General features: G+C 64.6%; 1 protein-coding gene across 2 annotated transcripts in view; it reads left to right on the top strand.

The window, feature by feature from the left end:
* The first annotated feature begins 1,969 nt into the window (after window positions 1–1,969).
* SLC9A3 (solute carrier family 9 member A3) overlaps window positions 1,970–20,278 on the top strand; it is a 43,769-nt gene continuing 25,460 nt past the window's right edge. For both annotated transcript variants that reach the window (XM_045998937.1, XM_045998938.1), the window contains exon 1: window positions 1,970–2,328. In XM_045998937.1, the coding sequence (XP_045854893.1) occupies window positions 2,112–2,328 (217 nt within the window). In that variant the 5' untranslated portion in view covers window positions 1,970–2,111. The remainder of the gene's footprint in view (window positions 2,329–20,278) is intronic.

Consider the following 20,278-nt stretch of genomic DNA (forward strand, 5'->3'; position numbering starts at 1 on the left):
TTCCTGCGCAACGCAAGGCCGCCGTCGTCCAAGAGGACGCTCTTCCTGAAGGCTTCGCTCAGCAACAGTGAGGAAGAACAGAGACGCGTCTGGGCTGGCGGAGCCCGGTCTTGTCCAGCTGACAGCGCGTCTGGGACAGGAGGCTGAGAACAGTGCTGGGAGAGAAACAGAGACACGGCTGAGTGGGAAGCCAGTCCCCAGCCCTCCGTGGTCCCCACAAGGCCACCCTGGCAGCCGGTCACAACCCCTATGGTCGGACGCTGTGTTCGGCTCATGCCAGCCCTCCTACTGAGCCTGGCCCTCCTCCCTCTACCAAGGATCCCGAGACCCCACAGAGCCCCTTCCATCTGGACAGTCCACCAAGGACACCCAGCGAGGACTGAAGCAATCTAGAGCGCCCTCCCGAAAGGTCACCCGGACACTCAGTGCCAGCCACCCAGCCAGCTTGCCCTGCTGGGCAGGATCTCAATGGACTCCCTACTCCATTGCTGAGGAGCCCCCACCAGAAAGAAACTCGGGAGAGAGCGCAAGCAATGAAGCCGTCCAGCTCAGCTCCGTGCGGCTCGGCATCATCCGACTCAGCTCCTGGCGCCCTGACGTGCCTCCCGATACCCGGGGACGCCTCCGCCTGTCCGGCCACCCACCTGCCCACCTAGCCTCTGTCCGTCCACCAGACCAGCTTCCCCTGAGTGTCCCTGGGTGCCAGGTGCCATTTCAGGAAGGGGAATGCAGCCATGAGCCCCTTACTCATGGAACACACATTCCCAGGGACAGCACAATCGTCAAACTGAGTGGGGGGCAGGGAAGAAGACGTGGAGGGAAAGAGCTGGGAGGGAGGGAGGGGGGCTCTGCCTCACACCTGCAAGCCGCGAGATCAGCTGTGGGACAAGGACCTTGGGAAGGACAAGGGTGCAGCTGCACAGGTCCCCAGGAGGACAGCTCAGAGAGGGACCTGAATCCTGGGGGCTGGGCCTTCCCGAGAGCCGAGCAGGGCAGGGCAAGTGGAGGGGACGAAGGCGAAGGTGAGAGGGCTTTGCGGCAGCCGCATGGTCGCTGGACCTGCTGAGTGGGAGAGGGAGCTGCCTGGGCTGGGGAAGGGAACAACGGGGGCACTTGCCTCCTGACGTTTGGGGTGCCCAGGTGAGCCATCATGGGGTACGGTGCCGGCAGGAAGGGTTATGGGCGGACATCCTGCTTGGAGTTCGCTGGCGGCCAGGCTCTGGGGTGGGAGGAGCAATCCACTCCCAGCGCTCACAGCCGGCTCCGAGGGCAGGGTGGCAGGTCCCTCGTGGGAGGAACAGGGGCCACCACGCCTGGGGAAGGGAAGAACGCCTTGGATCTGCAGCGCCCGTGGTCTGGAGGGAAAAAACCTGTTTTCGGACAAGTTGTTTCATCCTGTTAGGAAATGCAGGTGTGTGTTCAAGGCAGCTGCAGGCTTTGGGGCTGGCCTCCTCCTGGACCCTCCGGCTCCAACGGGTCGGCCAGCCCCGTCCAGTGTCTACGGATAAGCCTCCGCTTGGGGCAAGCTGTCCCAGGCAACTCGGGAGCTGAGCGAAGGCCACTGAGGGGCGCCCGAGGCCCCGGAGCCCACCCTCCACCAGCCAAGCCGGCGGGGACCCGCGCGCCGCAGTCCACCCCTAGCGAGGGGGTTGCGCATCGTCGCTTCGCCGCGCCGCTTCGCAGACCTCCGGGCTGCGCCGACCTCCGGGCTGCGCCCTCCAGCCCCGGCCGCCAGCACCCCGCGGGCCGGTGGGGGAGGGAGGTGGACGGCACCGAGCGCGGACGCCGGGAGGCGAGGTCAGGGCGACCGGCGGCCGGGGTGGGCGTGTGCAGGCCGGGCGGGCGTGCCGAGGGCGTGCGGCGGAGTCCGCGGTCGGGTGCGCGCCGCGGGGGCGGGAAGGCCCCGCCCCGGGGCGGGAGGGGGCTGCCGGATTAAAGGCCACCCGGCGGGCGGGGACCGGGACAGCAGCCCGCACCCGGAGCGCGCCGGCCGCCCGACGCCAGCGCCCACGGCCCCGCACGTCCGACAGCCCGGGCGCAGCGCGGCCCGCCGAGCGCAGCAGGACCCACAGGCCATGCGCGTCCCGACAGGCTGCTGAGCGCGGGCGGCGATGTCGGGGCGCGGGGTTGCGGGCTGCGGTCCGGGGCTGCTGCTGGCGCTGCTGCCGGCGCTCGGCGCGCTGCCGCGGGTGCGGGGCGTCGAGGAGGGGCCTGGCAGCGCGCACGGACACAGCCAGGGTTTCCAGGTGGTCACCTTCGAGTGGGACCATGTCCAGGACCCGTACATCATCGCGCTGTGGATCCTCGTGGCCAGCTTGGCCAAGATCGGTAAGACGCCCGGGGCTCCAGGGGTCTCCAGGTCGTCGTCCCGCCGCGACTTCCCCTCCCGCCGGCGCCCGCCCGGCTCGCGGGGACTGCGGGACCCGCCTGCGCCCCCGGTGCGGAGCGCGACGCCCGCGTTCGCCCGGGTCGCGGTCTCGGCCGGGTCCGCCGTCTTCCCCGCCCCGCGGCCAGGCCCCCCGCCCCCGGGAGCCAGGCCTCCCCCCCTCCCCCGGAGCCAAGCCTTCGGGTCAGGTGGGGCGAGGCGCGGACTGCGAGCCTGGCCGGGCCCGGAGCCGCTGTGTCGGTTGCCGAGGGTGACACGGTCCCCGCCGGCTGGGCGCAGCCTCCGGAGCCCCGCGCCCGCCAGGCTTCTGGGTTTCGCGCGGGGGCTCCCTTCTGCCGCGTCCAGGCCTGCAGACCTCGGAGCTGCTCCTGCCCTGGGGCGCCCCCAGCCCCGTGTGCTGTCTGCGGCTTGTGGGGCTGTTTGATGTGGGGAGAAAGGGCGGTTCTTGCCGTCCAGGGCTGCGTGAGAGTCGGCTCCTGGGGCAGAAAGAAAGCCTTTGGACTCAAGATTAAACCCAGTAAAACCCTACGTGTAGGAGCAGTTTTTCCGTTGGCAGTGTTTCTCTTTGAAAAATCCTGGTCTGTGGGATTTCTCTTAACTTGCTCCAGTGAGCCAGCAAGTGGGAACCACAGGTGACTCCGGGGCAAGGTGATGGGAAGGTCAGCTTTCTTGAGCGCTTAGGAGGACCGGAGTTGTGACATGTTGGCCCACCAGGGAGGGTCTTCCTGGAGCCTGTGAAACGACGATGGCCTGTGGGACTTGCTAGGTGGAGCTCGGGGGGGAAGGGCAGGGAGGGGTGTGAGGACCCCCCCCAGGGAAGGGCAGGAGGTAGGGAGTCGGGAACGAGGAGGCGGGAGCACCTCCTGGGGCATTGGGCTCTGACGTGTTCAGCAGGACAGGAGGGTCAGGCTCTGGGGGGGGGAACTACCGGAGATTTGGGGGCCTGGGGTTTTGGGTGCCTGGTTAGCTTGTGTCCCGTTCAGCACCGCCTGCTCTGTGCCCTGCTCTGTGTCCTCCCTCCCTGGAGGTCCCTCTCATTTCTGCTTTCTGGTTCTTGAAGGCGCTCGCCATCCCTCTGGCCCCTCCTCTTTCCCGCCCTGGCTGCCTGGTCTCCGCACTCTGTCCTCACTGGGCTTTCTGGGGTCTTGCGATAAGAGTAAAACTCCAGCACCCACGTGAGGTCTCACGTTGCGTCTCTTCCACACACATCTGCCGTGGGAGGTGACTGACGCTGGCCACTTTCCGCTGGTCACCTACGGGACAGGTCCAGCCCCACCCTGGGGCTCTGAGAGCTCTGTCCCACACGCGCACTGGAGTGGCCTGTTTTCGGGACTGACCCGTTTCTGGGGCAGGGGGTGGGGCTTTTGTTCTCCTCCGCCTTCTCTCTCTTGTGAAACCGCCACAAGGAGGACGTTTGCAGGGCAGACCTGGGATGCTCTGGGGGTCCACACCTGGGGCGTGGAGGACCCTGGCTTTGTAAAGCAGACATGTGCTTTCCTTGCGAGCTGGGGCTTCTCCTAGTCCTGCCCCGGCACCCAGACATGGAGACTGGCCCCTGAAATCCCGGTGACAGTCACCAGCACTCCCCCCAGCCAGTAGGCCCCGAGGGGAGAGTCTGCAGGAAGGCGGGCGCACGGACCCGAGTTCTTACCTGTCCCCGAGCTTGTTACTCACCCAGAGGAGCCACGTCCTTGCAAGTCTCCGGTGCCTGGACCTGTCCTGAGGGCCCCTTCTCCGGGGTGGGGTGGCCATGGACTCCAGCCAGCCCTGGTCCTGCTCAGGGGCAAGCCCAGAACCATTTTCTTACCCAGACGCCTTGAAGAAGGCTCGCTGCATGAGCACCATGTCCTCGTTCCCCTGCTGTCATCTGGGATTGCTGACCCCCCTTGAAGGGACAAAGACTCTGGGGGGTTCTCAGGACAACATGAAGAAGACCCTGAGGGCAGACCCCCAGAGCTGACCCAGCCCCTCCGCAGAGCCCCCCTGCCCTGCGCTGAGCTCTGCCCTCGCTGCCATGTGTGTGGGGTTCCTGCTGTGGTGGCGTTGTGTGTCTCACGTGGGGACAGGACCTCAGAGAGACTCAGTCTCCCCATCTGGAAAAGTAAGGCAGGACTCACCCCGGGCCCAGCTCCCAGCCTCCCTGCCTGCCATCCCCGGAACCCAGAATCCGCTGTGCTCGCCCTGCGCAGGTCCTCCCGGTGGCTCTGTGCGCCCGCCTCAGGCAACACGCCTCTGCCCTTTCCTTTGCAGCTCCCCACGCCTTCTGGTCTGGCCCCTTCCCCACTGCCCCTCGGCTGTCCCTCCTCCATCCATGCGCTGCCATCTCTCAACCTTCTGGAGCCCCAAAACCACACCAAACCTTACCCAACCAGCCAGCCCCCCTGCTCAGCCCCACAGACCAAGAGCTCCCACAACCAAGCACTCACCTCACCTCAGCGGCTGCCGCAGTCCTGCCCAGATCCTGGAGGCTGGAGCTCCGCCCCCTCCCCACCCCCCAGACCCTCTGTTCCCCAAAGTGACCAGTGGAGGTCTAACCTGGTCAGCGGTTACCCCTGGGGCTTCTCCACTGCCTGGGCTCCTCCCCCTCTCCCCGCCCCACAGACCTGGTCCCCAGCCCCCTTCCTGTGCGGCCAAGCCTAGCACCCCTTCTCCTGAGCCCCATGGAGCACTCTCCCACCTTCTCCTGCATCTGGGGGAGCATGGAGGCCCCAGGGCCCTGCGTCCGCACAGGCATGACGGGAGGGCGTGGACCTGGCGCGCTCCCTTCCGGACCCCACTGTCCAGGGTTTGTGCTCCTGAAGCTCTTTGGTCCCTTTTAGGCGATTTTGATCTCAAGGCGCAGGAGCAGAGCGACAGTGGGTTTCTGTCCATTTCCAAGCTTTTGCCACATGTCCGAGCAGCGGCGTCAAGGGTTCCTTCGAGCCCACACCCCAGCTCGCACCGCAGACGTCAGGTTTCTTCCAGCCACGTGTAGCCTGCCGGGGACCCTGGGACAAAGCCCTGAGTCCCGCTGATGTGATGAGGCAGCTTCTTGCCGCAAGCAGTCAGGACAGAGAAAGGCCAGAGGGCAGGGTCATGGCCACCAGCGGGTTGGCCCAGGAGTCTGGGCTCACCGCTGCAAGCCGCACCTTCGCACAGGTGAGAGAGAGGTGTGGCTGCTGAACCCGTGGGCCCCCAGCCCCTAAGACCCTGTGTCTGCGGCTCAGCAAAGGACGCATCGTGAGCATCTGGGCCTCCAGAGGCCCGCTGCCTGCTACCGGATCTTTAGGAAATTCCAAAGGCCAGGGAGCCCTCCTGCTGGGCCAGAGAGGTGGGGGCTTCTGCAGTGGGATCACACCTGCCCTGAGGCGGGTGACTTCCTCCCTCCGGACCCTGGGGGCCCCTGAGGCCCCAGCTACCCACCCCGTGGTCCCTGGGGGCCTTGGGCCAGGCTGGGCTATGTCCCCTTCATTGTGTTCTCTCTCCCTGGACCTTCTCGGGGTTCAAGGGCTGGGCCAAGGCAGGCTTGGCGGCCCACACTGGCCGTGTAGAGACCGTGAGGCTGCGGAGCCCTGGGTGGAGGCCCCCCGGGGCGGGGACCCAGCAGCTTCTGGAGACAGAGCTCAGCAGTGGCAGGATTACCTGGATGGCGCTTCTGGGGGAAGAGGGAGATTAGACTGTTGGAGGCCCCAGGAGGCCAAACCAGGCCTTTGGTCTCTCCCCAGGGGTCACAAAGGGGAGGGGCTTGAACAGACGTGGGCTCTTGGACTGTTGTCTTGGTGGCAGGGCAGAGAAGGGACAGGAGGGGGCAGTTCTAGGTGGACGGCTCCCTTTGCTCCCAGGCACTACGCAGGGCATTTCGGGGCACAGGTGTCCAGCTGACACCCCAGTGGGTCCAGGGTGGGAGGTGGACACTGGGTCGGATCGGGAGGAGACTTCTGAGAGGGGGAGCTGTGAGGGGGTCGAGGTCCTGCCAGGGAGGAGGCCTGAGCCATAGGGAGAGGCCTGGACAGGACGGGCTGCAGCTGTGAAGGCCAGGGTGCGGGGCTGTGTCGGTGTGGGCGGCCGGTGAGACCCCAGGGACGTTCCTCGGAAGTAGAGCTTGTAGCACTGACCGGCTGGAGGCAAGGGCGCCCCGCCGTGGGCCAGCAGCCAGTGGCAGCTTCGCTCTCTGAGCCTCAGAGTCTCAGCTGCGGCCACCATGGTCTCTCTGGGGAAAGGGGGCAGCCCAGGCGCACCCCCAGCCACTCAAGCCGGGAGGAAACACCCCGGGAGGACCCCAGTGGCTGGTGGGCCGGTCTGTCTTGGAGGGCTGGAAGCTCAGGGGTGGTGGCGAGGTGGTCTCTCCTGACCCCTTCCGCGGTGCCCTTGGGGCTTTGCAGGCCGCCGTCACCCCCAGTCTTGGGGGAAGAGTGCCCGGCGGGAGGAGCAGGTGTGTGGGACCTGGAGCCTCTGGCCCACGCTGTGCCTCCAAGGGAAGGGCCTCCCCCCGTCACTCTCCGGGCCGAGTGCAGCCCTGGGAGCCTGCCTTTGCCATGCTGGCTGCTGGCTTTTCAGTCCAGTCCGTCGAGCCCCCCGGCCCTGGGATGCTGGGCCCCACGTCTTACTGCTTCCCAAACCCTCCCCATCACTGCGATTCTGCCGTGCATGGTTTGCATGGACCGGTGGCCTGGGACATGCCTGAGCACCCCACCCACACCCGCCGTGTTCCCCCGCTTAATCTGTGTATTTCTCTGAGGTTCAGCCGTGGGGACTGGGCATCTGTCCTGGGGCATTCCCAGGCTGTGGGGGAAGCCATGGGGGTGGTATTTACCTCCTGGGGTTAAAACCAGAAACTTCGTGGGCTCTGGTCCTAGGGCCAGGTGCTTAGTCTCTCCCTTGTCTGCTCTTTCCCGTGGCTTCCTGGGCGCTGTCCGTCACGCTCTCCTGCCTTCTTGCGCTGGATTTCCCTCACTCCCCTCGAAGGAAGGCAGCAGGGGATCTGGAAGAAGATGACCTAGAAGGACAGCGTGAGCAGGGGAGCCCCCAGTGGGCCCCATCCTCCCAGGGGTGGATGAGTCAGTGGGCCCTAATGGACCCCAGTCCTGGCAGGACAGATGCAGTCAGTGGGCCTGGAGGTGGGACCCAACACCAAGAGCCTAGAGCCGAGGGTCCCTCCCAGAGCTCTTCCGTGCCGAACGTGTACGGGAAAGCCTGCGGGGAAAATAGCCACAGACCATGCCACGCTCCGTGGGCATCTGGAGCTAACCTATGACCCTGAAACGTCCCCAGGACAGAGGGGCAAAAGTTGGCCGTACCGATAGCCTCCCGTCCAGCCAGCTCGGGGAAGGGACTCCCGGAAGGCTTTGCCTGGGCCAACTTCCCGTAAGCGGAGAGAGCCTTGGCGTTACTCCCGAGGCTCCAAGCCACCGCGCGGGCTCTGGACCCGGGTCAGCCTCTGGGGGGTACACACGGGCTCTGGGACAACGGTCACCTGAGGCCCGTCTCTGGGGCTTCCCGGCCTGTATTCAGCCCCACATTTTATCTCCCGGGAGACGTGTCAGGACCCCCCACCCCGCCCGTTCTGGCCCCTCGAGGAAGGGGCTGCGGGTTCCTCTGTGTCCCTGCGGGTTGGAGGGAAGTGTCCCCGCCACACCCACCGGGCCCCAGCTGGGGTCTAAGCTTGCAGTTAGGGTTCCTGTCCACGCATCTCGCTGGCGTCTGGAGTCTGTCCGGCAGCGGGATTTCCCCAGAGCTGTTCGCTGGAGGGAGGCACTCACGAACGAGGGACAGGACTGACCAAGGTCGCTCCGCCCACCCACTCTGCCTCAGCATCTTCCCCCTCTTCCCCCTGAGGAGGGCTCCTTGGCTCCTGGCTGGGAGCCACTCTCGGGCGCTGGGTCTGAGCTCCTGGTCTTGGGTCTTCTCCCCCAACCTGCCTGCACCCCAGAGCCCCCCTGCCTGACCCTATTCACCGCCCGCCCCCTTCCCTGTCTCTCCTCCATGCCTTTGTCTCGCGTCTCCACTCTCTGCTCAGGCCAGCAGAGCAGGGGTGCTGCGCGAGCCCAGGAGCGGCAGCCCCTCCCCTCCCCAGCACTGTCTGCAGAGCCTGCTGGGACCAGGTGATGCTGAGCTCCACGGGCCTCTGGGCTGGGGGGCAGGAAACCAAAAGTGAAGGGGGAGATGGCAGAGGGGCTTTTGGGGACAGCAGAATCCCAAGGGCAGTCGGGACAGGGGAGTAGGACAGCCCTGGGGGTGCATGGTGACCTCCCACCCGTGCTGGCATGGCCCCGCCCTGTGTGGCTCCCCTACACTCCACCCGTCAGGTAAGCCCCCAGCCCCCTGCTCCCAAGGACTTGCGGTCAGCCGCATGAAGGCAGGGGCCATGTCTGGTTCGTGCCGTGCCCTCCCTGCCTGGCCCCCAGCCTGCCCTGTGCCAAGCAGCATGGACGGGCAGGTTGGAGATGCGTGTGGCCCTAGAGGCCTGCCTCTCCTAAGCTTCATCCACTCCTTCCAAGCTCTGGATCTGGAAAGACGTTCGTCACCTGGATTCTTCCCCCAAGCTGCCGCACAGCCTCCTGGGAGCGTCGCACCCAGATAACACACGCGGCGGAGGGCGGCCCATGGCCAAGCAAGGCCAGCGCCGCCCAGAGCACCCAGCACGTCGTCGGGGCTAAGGGTGGGGAGCAGCTCACCGCACACGACGCTCACTCAGGCGGGCTGTGTCCCCAGGAGAAGCTGCGCTCACCCCCACCAGCCCTGGCCTCGAGCAGCCCCACCGCCGGCTGAAACCTGCTACCGATCCATTCCCCCCCAGTCATGCCTCCGGGAACAGCACACCACAAATCCTCCAGGTCCCAGCACGCCGGCTCTGGGGACCCGGGCTCCCATCCGCGTGGCTGCCAGTTCCCATACTCCTGTGCCGAGCCTGGAACTTGGGTCCCAGGAAGCTCAATGCCATCAGCGCAGGGACCATGGCTGGGGGCGTGACTGGTCTGCTGTACCGATTAACGCGGTCTCGAGTGCCTGGCTTGTAGCAGCTGCCTCTCCGGCTGCTGGGGACTGCCCCCCAGTTCTGTGCTCACTTCACGATTGTCCCTGCCAATGCTGCTCCGGGCCACGGGACGCAGGTGCTCAGGGGCAAATGGGGTGACGTGGGATGCAGGTGCCACGGAACAGGTGCCACGGAACAAGCGCCGGTGCCACAGGACACTCGCTGGTGCCACGGGACACGTGCAGGTTCCTAGGTGGGACGGGCCGGCGAGGTCACACCACAGGATGCGTGGCGCTCTGTGCTACAGTGAACAACAAATGAGGGGTGGAGGATAGTGCGGGCAGAGAGGCAGGCAGAGGGGAATGAGCCCGGTGGGTAAGGGGAAGCATTTTCGGGAGTGGAACAGCCAGTGAAAAGGCTCTGAGGTGGGCAGGTGTGGGTTTGTCTTAGGAGCAGCCGGGGGATTCAGCCGGGGGGGGAGGTGCGGTCACAGGGGCCAGCAAGGCGACCAGTCACATGCGTCACAGGGAAGAGGGGCCACGGAGGCTTCTGGGCAGAGGTGTGCATGGCTGCCCTGAGAGGGACCAGATTCCAGGGAGGATGAGGGCAGCTCGGACCTGTCACCCGAGATGAGTCTTCCCCGGGGGCGTCGTAATGCCGGCACAGTCCCTCTCATTGTACAAACCCGTTTGGAGCGAACGAGTCAGACAGCAGTCTGTGTGTGCTCTAGGGGCTGATCGGAGGTTACGGCCACCTCCAGGATTAAAGGCCTTCCCCTCCGAGTGTCCGTGAGACGACACAGCTGTGCGCTGAAGGGTTTGCCAGGCCGCTGTGGTCGGGCTTGCGTGCCCCCGGCGTCCCAGGGGGCACGGGACCGCTAGGCAGGTACGGGGCAACGAGGCAGAGTGCTCGCTGCCACTTGCCGGGCCTGCCCTGCCTGCCACACGCCACCCACTGGGGTGACGACGGCTGTCCGTGCTGGGCACGCTCCAGGCAAGAGGCCCCAGGCGGGTCAGGGGTCTGGCGGTGGCCTCGGCCTCACCCCGGCCTCTCCGTGGAGCTGGCTGTGTCTCAAGTCCACATCTACAACCCAAGTGTTCATTCATCAGTTCTAGAAGGAATTGAGAGCCCCACGGTTTGCTGGACACAGGGGTCAGAGTCCAGGCCGAGGAGTCAGACTAGCCTGGGTGTAGGCTCCCCATCTGGGGCACAGTTAAGATGAGCTGCATGGGAAGGGAGGGGGCCAGCCCGAGCAAGAGGGGCTGGGGAGAGGGAGTCCAGGTGCCTCCCTCGGGGGCAGGGCCACCGGGCTGCGATGGCAGATGGCCAGGGCTGAGGATGGGGGCTGGGGGCCTGCTGGCAGCTGTGGACTTTCCGGGTGGGGGTTGAACCAGGTCCCCTCACCCAGTTGATCCCTCTGTTTCTATACCGGGGTGGGATCCTGCCTCTGGGAGGCATCCTGGGCCCGGGACCGCCAGCCTGGGGGCAGGGACAGCCCCGAGCTCAGGAGGGAGGGTGCGGGGCTGCGTGGGGGAGGGCTGGTCCCGTTCCTCCCTTTCCTGGGTGAAGCAGGAACCCTCAGTGAATTCATCACCTGCCGAGCGATCATGCTAAAGTCCACACTGCCGGTGAGTTCTCAGCAGGGAAGGCTTCTTCCGCACAGGCCAAACGGGGAGTCAGAAACGCCTGTTGCTGACAGTCTGCGGAACAACGGGGGGCACACTGCCAGCTCCTGGGGCTTCTGTCCCTTCTGGGACTTAACAAGCCCGGCTGCTGGGGTGCAGGGCACCTGAGTCCCCCTCAGAATGCAGCCCTCACGTGCTGGGTGCTCGGTGCAGGTCACCTTCAGCCCGCTGGCCTCACGTGGGCCGGAACAGGGCCGCCCGCCGGAGGAGGACCCCACACGAGCACTGTGCCCTGTGCCCGCGAGCGGTGGCGTGTGTGTGCGCCGCCCCGGCTCGTCTGAGCTGTGAGGCTGTGCAGCCTGTGGCCGAAGGTCTGAAATCTCTTCCCCATGCGGCTGCGGGCTACAAGGCCTGCAGCTTCCTGGGGTCCCGAGGTACCCCCAGGAGGCTCTGCAGCACCAGCAGCCCCTGTGGAGGCGCAGGGAGGACGGGACAGACCCGGCAGGTGCTCCGGGGACATGGAGTGAATGATCGCGTCATCATCACTCCCACACACGGTCCAAGGGAGGGACTCTGCGCTCCAGGCCAAACCCTGCACACAGACCCTCGGGGGAGGCTCCCTGCCCAAACCCTGCCGGAGCCGCCGGGCTCCCAAGGGAGGGGGCCGCGGAGGAGCAGAATCCATCCCCAGCTGTCCCATTGGCGGCCCAGCAAGAGCTGCGTCATGGGGTCGCAGAGGCCTTTCCAGCTCAAGAAGCCAGCAGGAGCCCCCAGCAGGACCCCAGAGCAGGCCTGGGAATGGGGGTCCCCACAGCAGGGCCAGGCAGCCGCAGCCCCCCTCCACAGGGAGGCGACTCGGTGGCCAGATTCCCCAGAAGGCAGCTGGCGTCTGTGACAGAGCGCGGGGAGTGCGCGTGGGGGCCCGCCACCCTGCTCCGTGTCCCGTGGCCGCAGAACCGTCCTTCTGCTCCTTCCGCTGAGGATAAGGATGGAGACCGGCCCCCTGTGTCCCTGGGAGTGGGGAGTGGGTGAGTCCCTGGCCTCGGCCGCTCTCGGGCAGCCGAGGGGCCGGGTGAGACCAGCGCGGCTCAGGGCATCTCAGCCCCCCTGGGCCGGCGCCACACCCCTGACTCAGAGGCGGGACCTGGAGCCACGCAGGAGGCTGTCGGGGTGGGAGGCTGAAGGGAAGCGTGCTGAGCAGCTACGGCCTGGCCAGGCTCCTGGAGGCCGGCCGTGTCTCACACGCACGAGCCATTCCAGGGCCTCCTGCACTGGGGCACCTGTCTGGTCTGGTGCCGCCTCCGAGGGATCCCGGGCGACCTTGCGGCGGGCCAGCCACTCTCCCTGCAGTGCCCCGGTCCCCTCAGCAGGCACGTGGCCTGGGACCTCAGCTCCGCGGGAGGGACAAGGGTGGACGCATGCACGGACGCATGCGGTTGCTTTCAGGTGCCGGGGGACGTCCCGTGGACACGGCGCTCACCCTGCGCGGGGCCGGGTCGCAGCAAAGGGTCAGGCAACAACAGCCGCGGCCTGTAGGTCAGAGGCTGGGGGTGGGGAGTGAGGACCCCCCCGTGGCTCTGGGGGCCCGTGTCCCTCCGTGGCCAGAGACGGTAGCCCTCGGCACACAGGTTGGCTCCCTGCGGCCTCCCTCCTTGGAGCGATCTTGCGGCCTTGTCCTGGTGGGGGCTTTTACCCACTGGGTCTTCCACTGGAGGGGCGTCCTGTGGACTCGCCGGGCCTGGGGGGACCAGCCTGTGACGGGCTGTTGGCCCTGCACAGGGGTGCCTCAAACCTTGGCCCCTGATTTCCCTTTCCTTCCTGATACCTTGTCCTTCCTGCCCCAGGGCGCATGTTTTCTGGCGGCCTCTGGCACGGTGTTGCTAGGATTCCGGTGGGGGTCGTCCAACCACCATTTAAGAACTACAGTCAGCAAGCAGAGCGGAGCTCAGGCAGGCGCTCGGGGGCACAAGTGTGGCCCAGGCACCGTCACCCTCTGCTGGCGCGGTGGGTCTGAGCTCAGCCCTTCCCCAAGCACCTCCCGCCCAGAGCTTACCCCGCCGGGGACAAACTGGAGAAGGAAGTTTTAAGTTTCCGAGAAGGCCCCCAGGCCCCCGGTGTGGAGAATAAGCCTCTGCTGGGAAAACCCTTTCCTCATTAACTCAACAATGCCCAGAACGTTCTGACAGCCCTGGGCCACCGAGAGCCTTGCCCGGCGCCCTGTATCTCGGGTCCCCGAGGCCCGAGAGAATTTTGAGGCCCAACGCCCGCTCACGGGGCCCCTGCAGTGCGTCAGCAGAGGCAGGACGGGCACATGTGGCCAGCGCCCAGGGACGAGGACAGGTTCTTCCACCGACCAGAGTCACGGCTCTGAGCCTCGAGCACAGGTCGGCGTGGGGAATGCTGATCCCCAGGCCCAGTGCCTTGGGACCCTCTTCCCACCCACGCACCGGCCCGGGCACCCTCCAGGGGCACAGGGGGTGGAGACCAAGGGGCTCTGTCTCTGCACTTGCCTCTCCCCCAGGCCCCCACCTTCCCCTCAGGGGCAGCTGATCCCAGGGAACCTCCCGCTGGCTTTCTGCTTAGAATCCTGGTTTTCTGATGCCCTGAAGGCTCGCCGAAGCATCAGCGAGCAGAGCGTGTCTGGGAATCTCCCCGCAGAGCAGACGGCCTTCCCGAGCTGTGCGCTGGCTCACTGGGGAGCCGGTCCTGCGCCTCCCACCCCTCCCGGCCTGGGGCGGACCCGGAGCCGAGCACGACGACTGGCATGGTCGCGTCTGCTCCTAGGAGAGAGGTGCCCTGGGCAGCTGCCAGCGGAGGGAGAGGCACCTGAGAGCGGGCAGTCCCTGCCTGGAGCCGGGGCTATCGTCCTCTGGCCACTGCACCGCCCACGGGGCCGCGTTTAGCTGTATTCTGCCTAAATCCACGGAGCCACTGAGGCCTAACTGTGGGGAGTTCGATGAACTGTCTGCTTTTCCAGAAACAAGGCCGTCCGTCCTCATACGTGCCCTGTGCCCGCATCAAAGGGAGCGGGGGGAGGGGGGCGGTGGTCTGCGCGCCTCAGCAGCCTGAGCTGGGGCCGGTGCTCAGCCGCTCAGCGCCACGGGCACCGGCCACACCAAGGCCCATGCGGGACGCGTGCGTGTGCCCTGGTGAGGACTTGCGGGTCACGGCCTCCACGGGGGCCTTGTCACCTCCCACGGAGCTCCTGTCCTGGGAGGGACACATGTCAGGCTGTTTGGGGGTGGGGGGTGACAGGTGGCACGTCCAGGGGACTCAGCGTGCACAGTGTCCGACACGCACACTGGGTCGGGGCGCATGGCTGCGGTGCAGGGGGCCGACCTCTCCCGGGAAGCAGGACTCACTGGACCCTCACGAGGGAGCCGCCGCTCTCCAGCGAGGCGGGCGCCTCTGACTCCGACACGAGCAGCCGGGGGGGGGTAGGGCTCCCCTTGCTGCTGTGCTCCCGTCCACGCACGCACCTGCCCACGCCGCTCGCGGTCATGCACGCTCACGACACCTTGCAGGGTGGGCACAGAAGAACCAGGACAGACGGCGGAGCAGCGGGCGGAAAACCGCGGGCCACTCCCCCTGGCCTGGTTCCTGGCCTGCCCACCTCTCACTCCTCATCCCTAACATGCTGTCACCGCCGGCCGGGCCTGGCCTCCTAAGGCCACATCACGGTGTCGGACCCCCCCCCACCCCGGAGCACCCACCACAGCGTCAAATGCTGACTTCCAAGTGTTACGAGACTCGACGTTTTCAGTAAAGGTGTGAACTTACACAGGCAGTGACCAGATGGTGCAGGGGTTCCCTAGCCCGCCCTCGGCACCCCCCGGAGTCTCTTGTTCGTGTTGCCGCGACGCGTGTGCCGCAGCTGGTGAGCCGGTATCGATCCCTCGTCGCTTCCCGTCGTTTGCCTGTGGGTCTGCCCTCGGCGTGCGTGGCGTAGCCTGCGGGGCCGGACGAGTGCAGAACGCGTACGTTTGACATGATCGTGTCGTACTGAGTATTGTCAGTGCCCAGAAGTCCCCTCGGCTCTACCTGTCGCTCCCTCCCCCAACCCCCGGCGCCCACTGGTCTTTCTGCTGCCTCTGTAGTGTTGCCTTTTCCAGAAGGCCACAGACCTGGGATCCTGCTGTACGGGCGTCCAGAACGCAGACTGCCGTCTTTGACTTGGTAACATGCATTGAACATTCATCCGTGGACTTTCCTGTCCCAACAGCTCATGCCTTCGGGCCCGAACGATACCGTCTGTGGGTCGCAGACTCGTTCGTCCCTCACCCACTGAAGGAGGTCTTGGTTGCTCCCGAGTTCTGGCCCTTGGGAACAGAGCTGCTCACACGTCCGTGCGCAGGTTCTTGTGTGGACGTAAGGTTTCAGTGCCTTTGTGTGAATACCAAGGAGCGTGGTTGTTGGGTCACACGGTAAGGGTAGGGTTAGTTTTGTAGGAAGCCACTGAGCTGTCCTCCAAAGTGGCCGCCCGTTCTGCGCTCCCGCCCACCCCCGTGGCGTCACGCCCTGGCCGGCATCCGGCACTGGCCATTTGGAGCTTTAATCACGTCGGGAGACGTAGAGTCGTGCCTTGTTGTTTTGGCCTGCAAGTCCCGAACGACGGACGACCCGGAGCATCCTCTTGGATGCCCGTGTCCAGCTGCACCCCTTCCTGGCTGACGCGTCCGCTGATCGGGCCCATGTTTCAGTCGGCGTCTCTCTTCTCACTGAGGTTCGAGATCTTCTTGTGTTCGGGACGCAGACCCTTCGTCAGACGGTCTTCGGCGGGTGTCTTCTCCCGGCCCGCGCCGGTCTCCGTGTTCTCGCGTCTCTGTCTTGCAGGGACCAGGCGGTCTGACCCGAGCTGCACTTTCTCTGCTCCGCCTCTCACGGGTCGCGCCCCTGGTGGTGCATCTAAAGCGTCACCACCACACCGGGTCAGCCCGGTCTCCTCTTGCTCGTCTTCTAGGAGGTTCACGACCCCGCATTTGCCACCGAGGGTTAGGGCCGCACGTGCAGGCGGCGCCGTGAGGCCGTAAGGTCTGTGTCCGCCCCTCCTGCCGCGCGCCGCCCCCGTGCCTGCACAGCTTGCTGCGGAGACGGGGTTCGCTGCCCTGTCCGAGGTCGGGGGCCGTGCTCCCGCGGGCCTGTCTCGCAGCTCTGTCCTCCCGCCAGCACCGCCGACTCCATTACTGCGGGGTCGGCGAGTGTCGTCCTGGACTTTGTCCCCCTGCGGCGCTGTGCTGGCCGCTCTGGGTCTCTCGCGTGTCCGTGTGATGCAATCGCCGGCTGGAGCTCTTTACTGTGTTCATGGGTCCTGCGGGAGGAACTCACCGCTTGACCCTGTCTAGTCTTCCTATCTGTGGCGTGGAGTGGACTCTGTTCGGTGCACATAGACGCGGGCCTTACTGGAAGTCTTCATCCGAGTCTAGACATTCTCCTCCGGTGGGTCTTGGACGCATCCTGTTAGATTCATACCGAAAGTGTTTTTTTTTATTTTTTGTTTGTTTTTGGGGCTGATATAAACGGCATTGTGTTTTAAATCTCAAATTCCGCCTCCGTTGCCGGTTTATGGGAAACGGGCCGATTTCGCATACCCCCCAGCCTTGCTGCGCTCACTCCCTGGTGCTCCGCACAGAGGGCCACACCTAGGAGCGCCCCACCCGGGCCCAGCGAGGCCGGCACGCTTGCCCTGCGCCCGTTTGCTGACCCACGCTGAGCTACCTTGTCCAGGACCATGCGCATGGATGCCCAAGGGGGGCCAGAGTTGCGATGTGCGCTGGCCAGCTGGGGGGCCCTGGCCAGAGATGACACAGAAAGCCTGCCCTACCCCCACACGCCCGCTCTCTATGTCCTCGCATCCCCCCCCAATTTCGTGCCCAGGCCGTGTGCACGGGAGCAGGACGCCTGAGGCATGCAGACCCCAGGGCACCCGCGTCCGCTGCCCTCATATCCCTCCTTCCTGTTAGCCTGGCCAGAAAACGGAAAATGTAGAACGTGACTGAAATCTCCGCCTTTCGTTTTCATCGGGCTTGGGGCAGAGGTTCGCGATCCATGTCCCTTGCGAGATCCTGACTTTCATTTTACAACATCCCGGAAAGGACTTGAGGATCCTCTTATCACGAGGAAGCCAAGTCCGGAGGCATAAAATGATGATAGCTAAGGTCCCTGGGAGCAAAAGCCAGGAAGGAGCCGCTCCCGGGGGTAGGGGGGCAGCTCTCGGGCAGGCGCGAGGGCGAGGCCTCGGGGGCAGCTCCCAGCCAGCCCACCCTGCAGGCTGTGCCCTCGCCGCTGACGCTCCTGCATCTGGGGCGGACGGCGGGAGGCGGGGGACACAAGCGCCATGGCCGTGAAGAGTGTCCCGGAGGCGCTGTCTGCCCACATCTGTCAGTCCAGCTTCTCTCAGGACCTGGCGTCTGTGCCGGGCTCCCGGGCTGGCGGCTGGCCTGTGGGCTTCTCACCTCAGGAGTCCTTGGTCCTCCTGCAAGGCCGCATCCGTACTGAGTCAATAGTCCCCGGCATTTCCTGCTGCTCCGCGCCCGGGCAGCGGTCCGTGACAAAGTCCCGGCTTCGGGGCGGGCGCTAGGAACCCCCTGACAGCGGAGACCACAGGGCCACGGCAGCCCACACAAGTGCCCACGGGCTCCCTTCACGGCACCCTGGGACCTTGCCTGCCTGGTGTCTGCGCAGAAGGTGTCCTCGGAGAAAACGGCCTTAGTGGAATTCTCGCTGGAAGGCATAAACGTCGCTAAGACCTGAACTTGGCCCCGCACGGAGAATCTGTTACAGGAGCCCTGTCGCCTGTCCGCGGTCCCGCCCCGGACTCCAGCGGCTTTGGATCCTAGCGTCGGCGGCTTCTCTGGAGCCCCAGCCCACCGCCAGGCCAAGATTAGCTTAAACCCTGGAGAGGAAGGCCATTTCCCGTGCGTCCAGCCTCCTGGGCACGGGGCCCTCCTCCTGGGAAACGGAGTCACAGCGTCCCCGTGGCTCTGCGACCTCCCCACGTCACGAGTGGGGGACGGGCCGTGTGACTCCAGCGTGGACAGCTTTCCCGCCGCCTTCACCCCACTGGCTCCTGTGCCTGACGTGGCTGGAGTCCAGGGAATGGTGTTGTCACATAGGGTCCCCAGGAGCCGAGCCCCGGCGTCGCTCCGCAGCCCTGCCTGGCGGGCACTGCCCTCAGGACAGTCAGCTTGACCCGAGGGGCTCGGCTTGGCCCTCTGCCAGCCCAGCCCGGCCACGCTTCTCGCCCTGGACCCTGCTCAGACCTGCTCCAGGTTCACCGGAAGACTGGTCAGTAGAAACTGAAATCAAACAGAAACCCAGCCTGAGGATTTCTCAGATCTATGAGTTTATGTCTTTCGCCAAACTGGGGACACTTGGGACCATGACTTTCTCAGATTTTTCTCCACCCCATGCCCCCTCGCCTCACCTCTGGGACTCCATTGACACACACATTGGACCTTTCAACACTGTCCCACTGGGCACGGAGGCTCTCCTCACTCTGTACCTTTATGTCCTCGGTCCTGGGACCACCCCCAGCCGTCTGACTCGGAGAGCCCGATCTCTTCTCCCGTCTCGGCTGTCCAGCCTCTCTGCTGGATCTCTTATTTCAGACATCGAACTCTTCAACTCTAGAATTTTCACTTGCTTCTTTTAAATGTCTCCTGTTTGGGGGCGCGGCACGCTGCAGCACGTGGCCGGCCACACATTTCCGTAGAGGAAGTTTCCTGGGGCAGAGCTGCGCCCACGGCTCCCTGTATCGTGACGGTTCTCGTGACGGCTGAGCCGCCGCAGGCACACCGGGAAGCTCGAAGCCGGTGCAGTTTGCTGTCCGGCTCTTACGGAGGAAATTTGCCAACTCCTGTTCTGTTTTGCCACCGAGCTTTCCGTTTTTCAATTCCGTAGAAGTACATTTCCCTGTACATCCTCGAGCATGATTACAGTAGCTCCTTCGAAACCCTTGTCTGCTAAATCTAATGTCTTCATCATCTCGAGATCTCCGTCGATGTGCGGGTCCCGTTTTCCTGCTTCTTCAGATCATGGGGGAACTTGGGGGTGTTCCCAGGACGCCACGGCTCCTACGCTGTGCTGACTCTGTGTTTGGCTGCGTTCCTCTGGAGAGTTCAAATGTGTGCAGAGCTGCTTGTCACGTCGCCATTTGATGAGGAATGGACCAAAACTGTAGTGACAGGAGGTGGGGGCTTGTCCCTGTCGTGCGCAATTCAGGGCTCAGCCAGGAATATAGCAAGAGTTCGCGCAGAGAATGTGGGATCTGGCCGCACGCCGCCCAGCTGCTGCGGCCATGCCCATCCCTGTCCTCGCTCTGGTGACCGGTGAGACTACAGGATTCTATTTGAGTTTTAACTGCTCCGCAAGACCCTGGCTGGGGCTCGTCCTTGGGAAAAAGCCATAAAGAACAGGGAAGTCAGAAAAGCAAACACAAAAAAGAAAACAGGCCGCCCCTTCCTTCGAGGTCCGGAGCCCTCCGATGTCTCTTTCCATCTCTCCACTGTGTTTAGCCGTTCTCCAGGGATGGATGGTACAGTGGGTCCACCCCTCCGGTGTCTGGCCCCAAAGTTATAATTGTCAGAAATCCTGCTCTCAAATCTTTATTTGAGTTAGAGCCACCATGAAATCGTAAGAAAGCAAAGCCTAAAGCACGTGATCCTTTATACTCGGAACGCTCTAGAAGCAGCCTGCTCCAGAAGCGTTGAGGAGGGGAGGGCGGTCAGGGAGAATGACGCCAGCGTGGACGGCCTGACAAGCTGTCGGCCCGGACGTTCATGGGCTCCCTTGACAGCACTTACCGTTCATTGCTGTGCGTGTCTGCAGTTACATGTGAGCTCACCGGTAACATCGGCCCTGTGGCCTCACTGTCTTGCCCACCCTACGAGGGACAGCCTGTGGGGTTTTTCTATAAATCAAAGCACTGCTCTGGGTCTCTCCCCAGTGCTTGAAGCTGGCTGGGAGGGCCCAGCCCTCCTTCTGCCTTCACTTCTGTTGTTCACGGTGGCTCAGAACGGAAGAAACTGCTTCTTCCCAGAGAGCTATTAATTTCCATTTGTTTTTAAGATTTTATTTATTTTTGTGACAGACAGAGATCACAAGCAGGCAGAGACAAAGGCAGAGAGAGAGAGGGAAGCAGGCTCCCCGCTGAGCAGAGAGCCCGATGCGGGGCTCGATCCCAGGACCCTGAGATCATGACCTGAGCTGAAGGCAGCGGCTTAACCCACGGAGCCACCCAGGCACCCCAACAATTTGCATTTTTTAATTAAAAAAATGGACAAAGTCTGTTTGAGTTTTGTGACTCTGCGACATTTA

This window comes from Meles meles, chromosome 3 (genome assembly GCF_922984935.1).
Source record: "Meles meles chromosome 3, mMelMel3.1 paternal haplotype, whole genome shotgun sequence".
Classification (NCBI taxonomy): Eukaryota; Metazoa; Chordata; class Mammalia; order Carnivora; family Mustelidae; genus Meles; species Meles meles.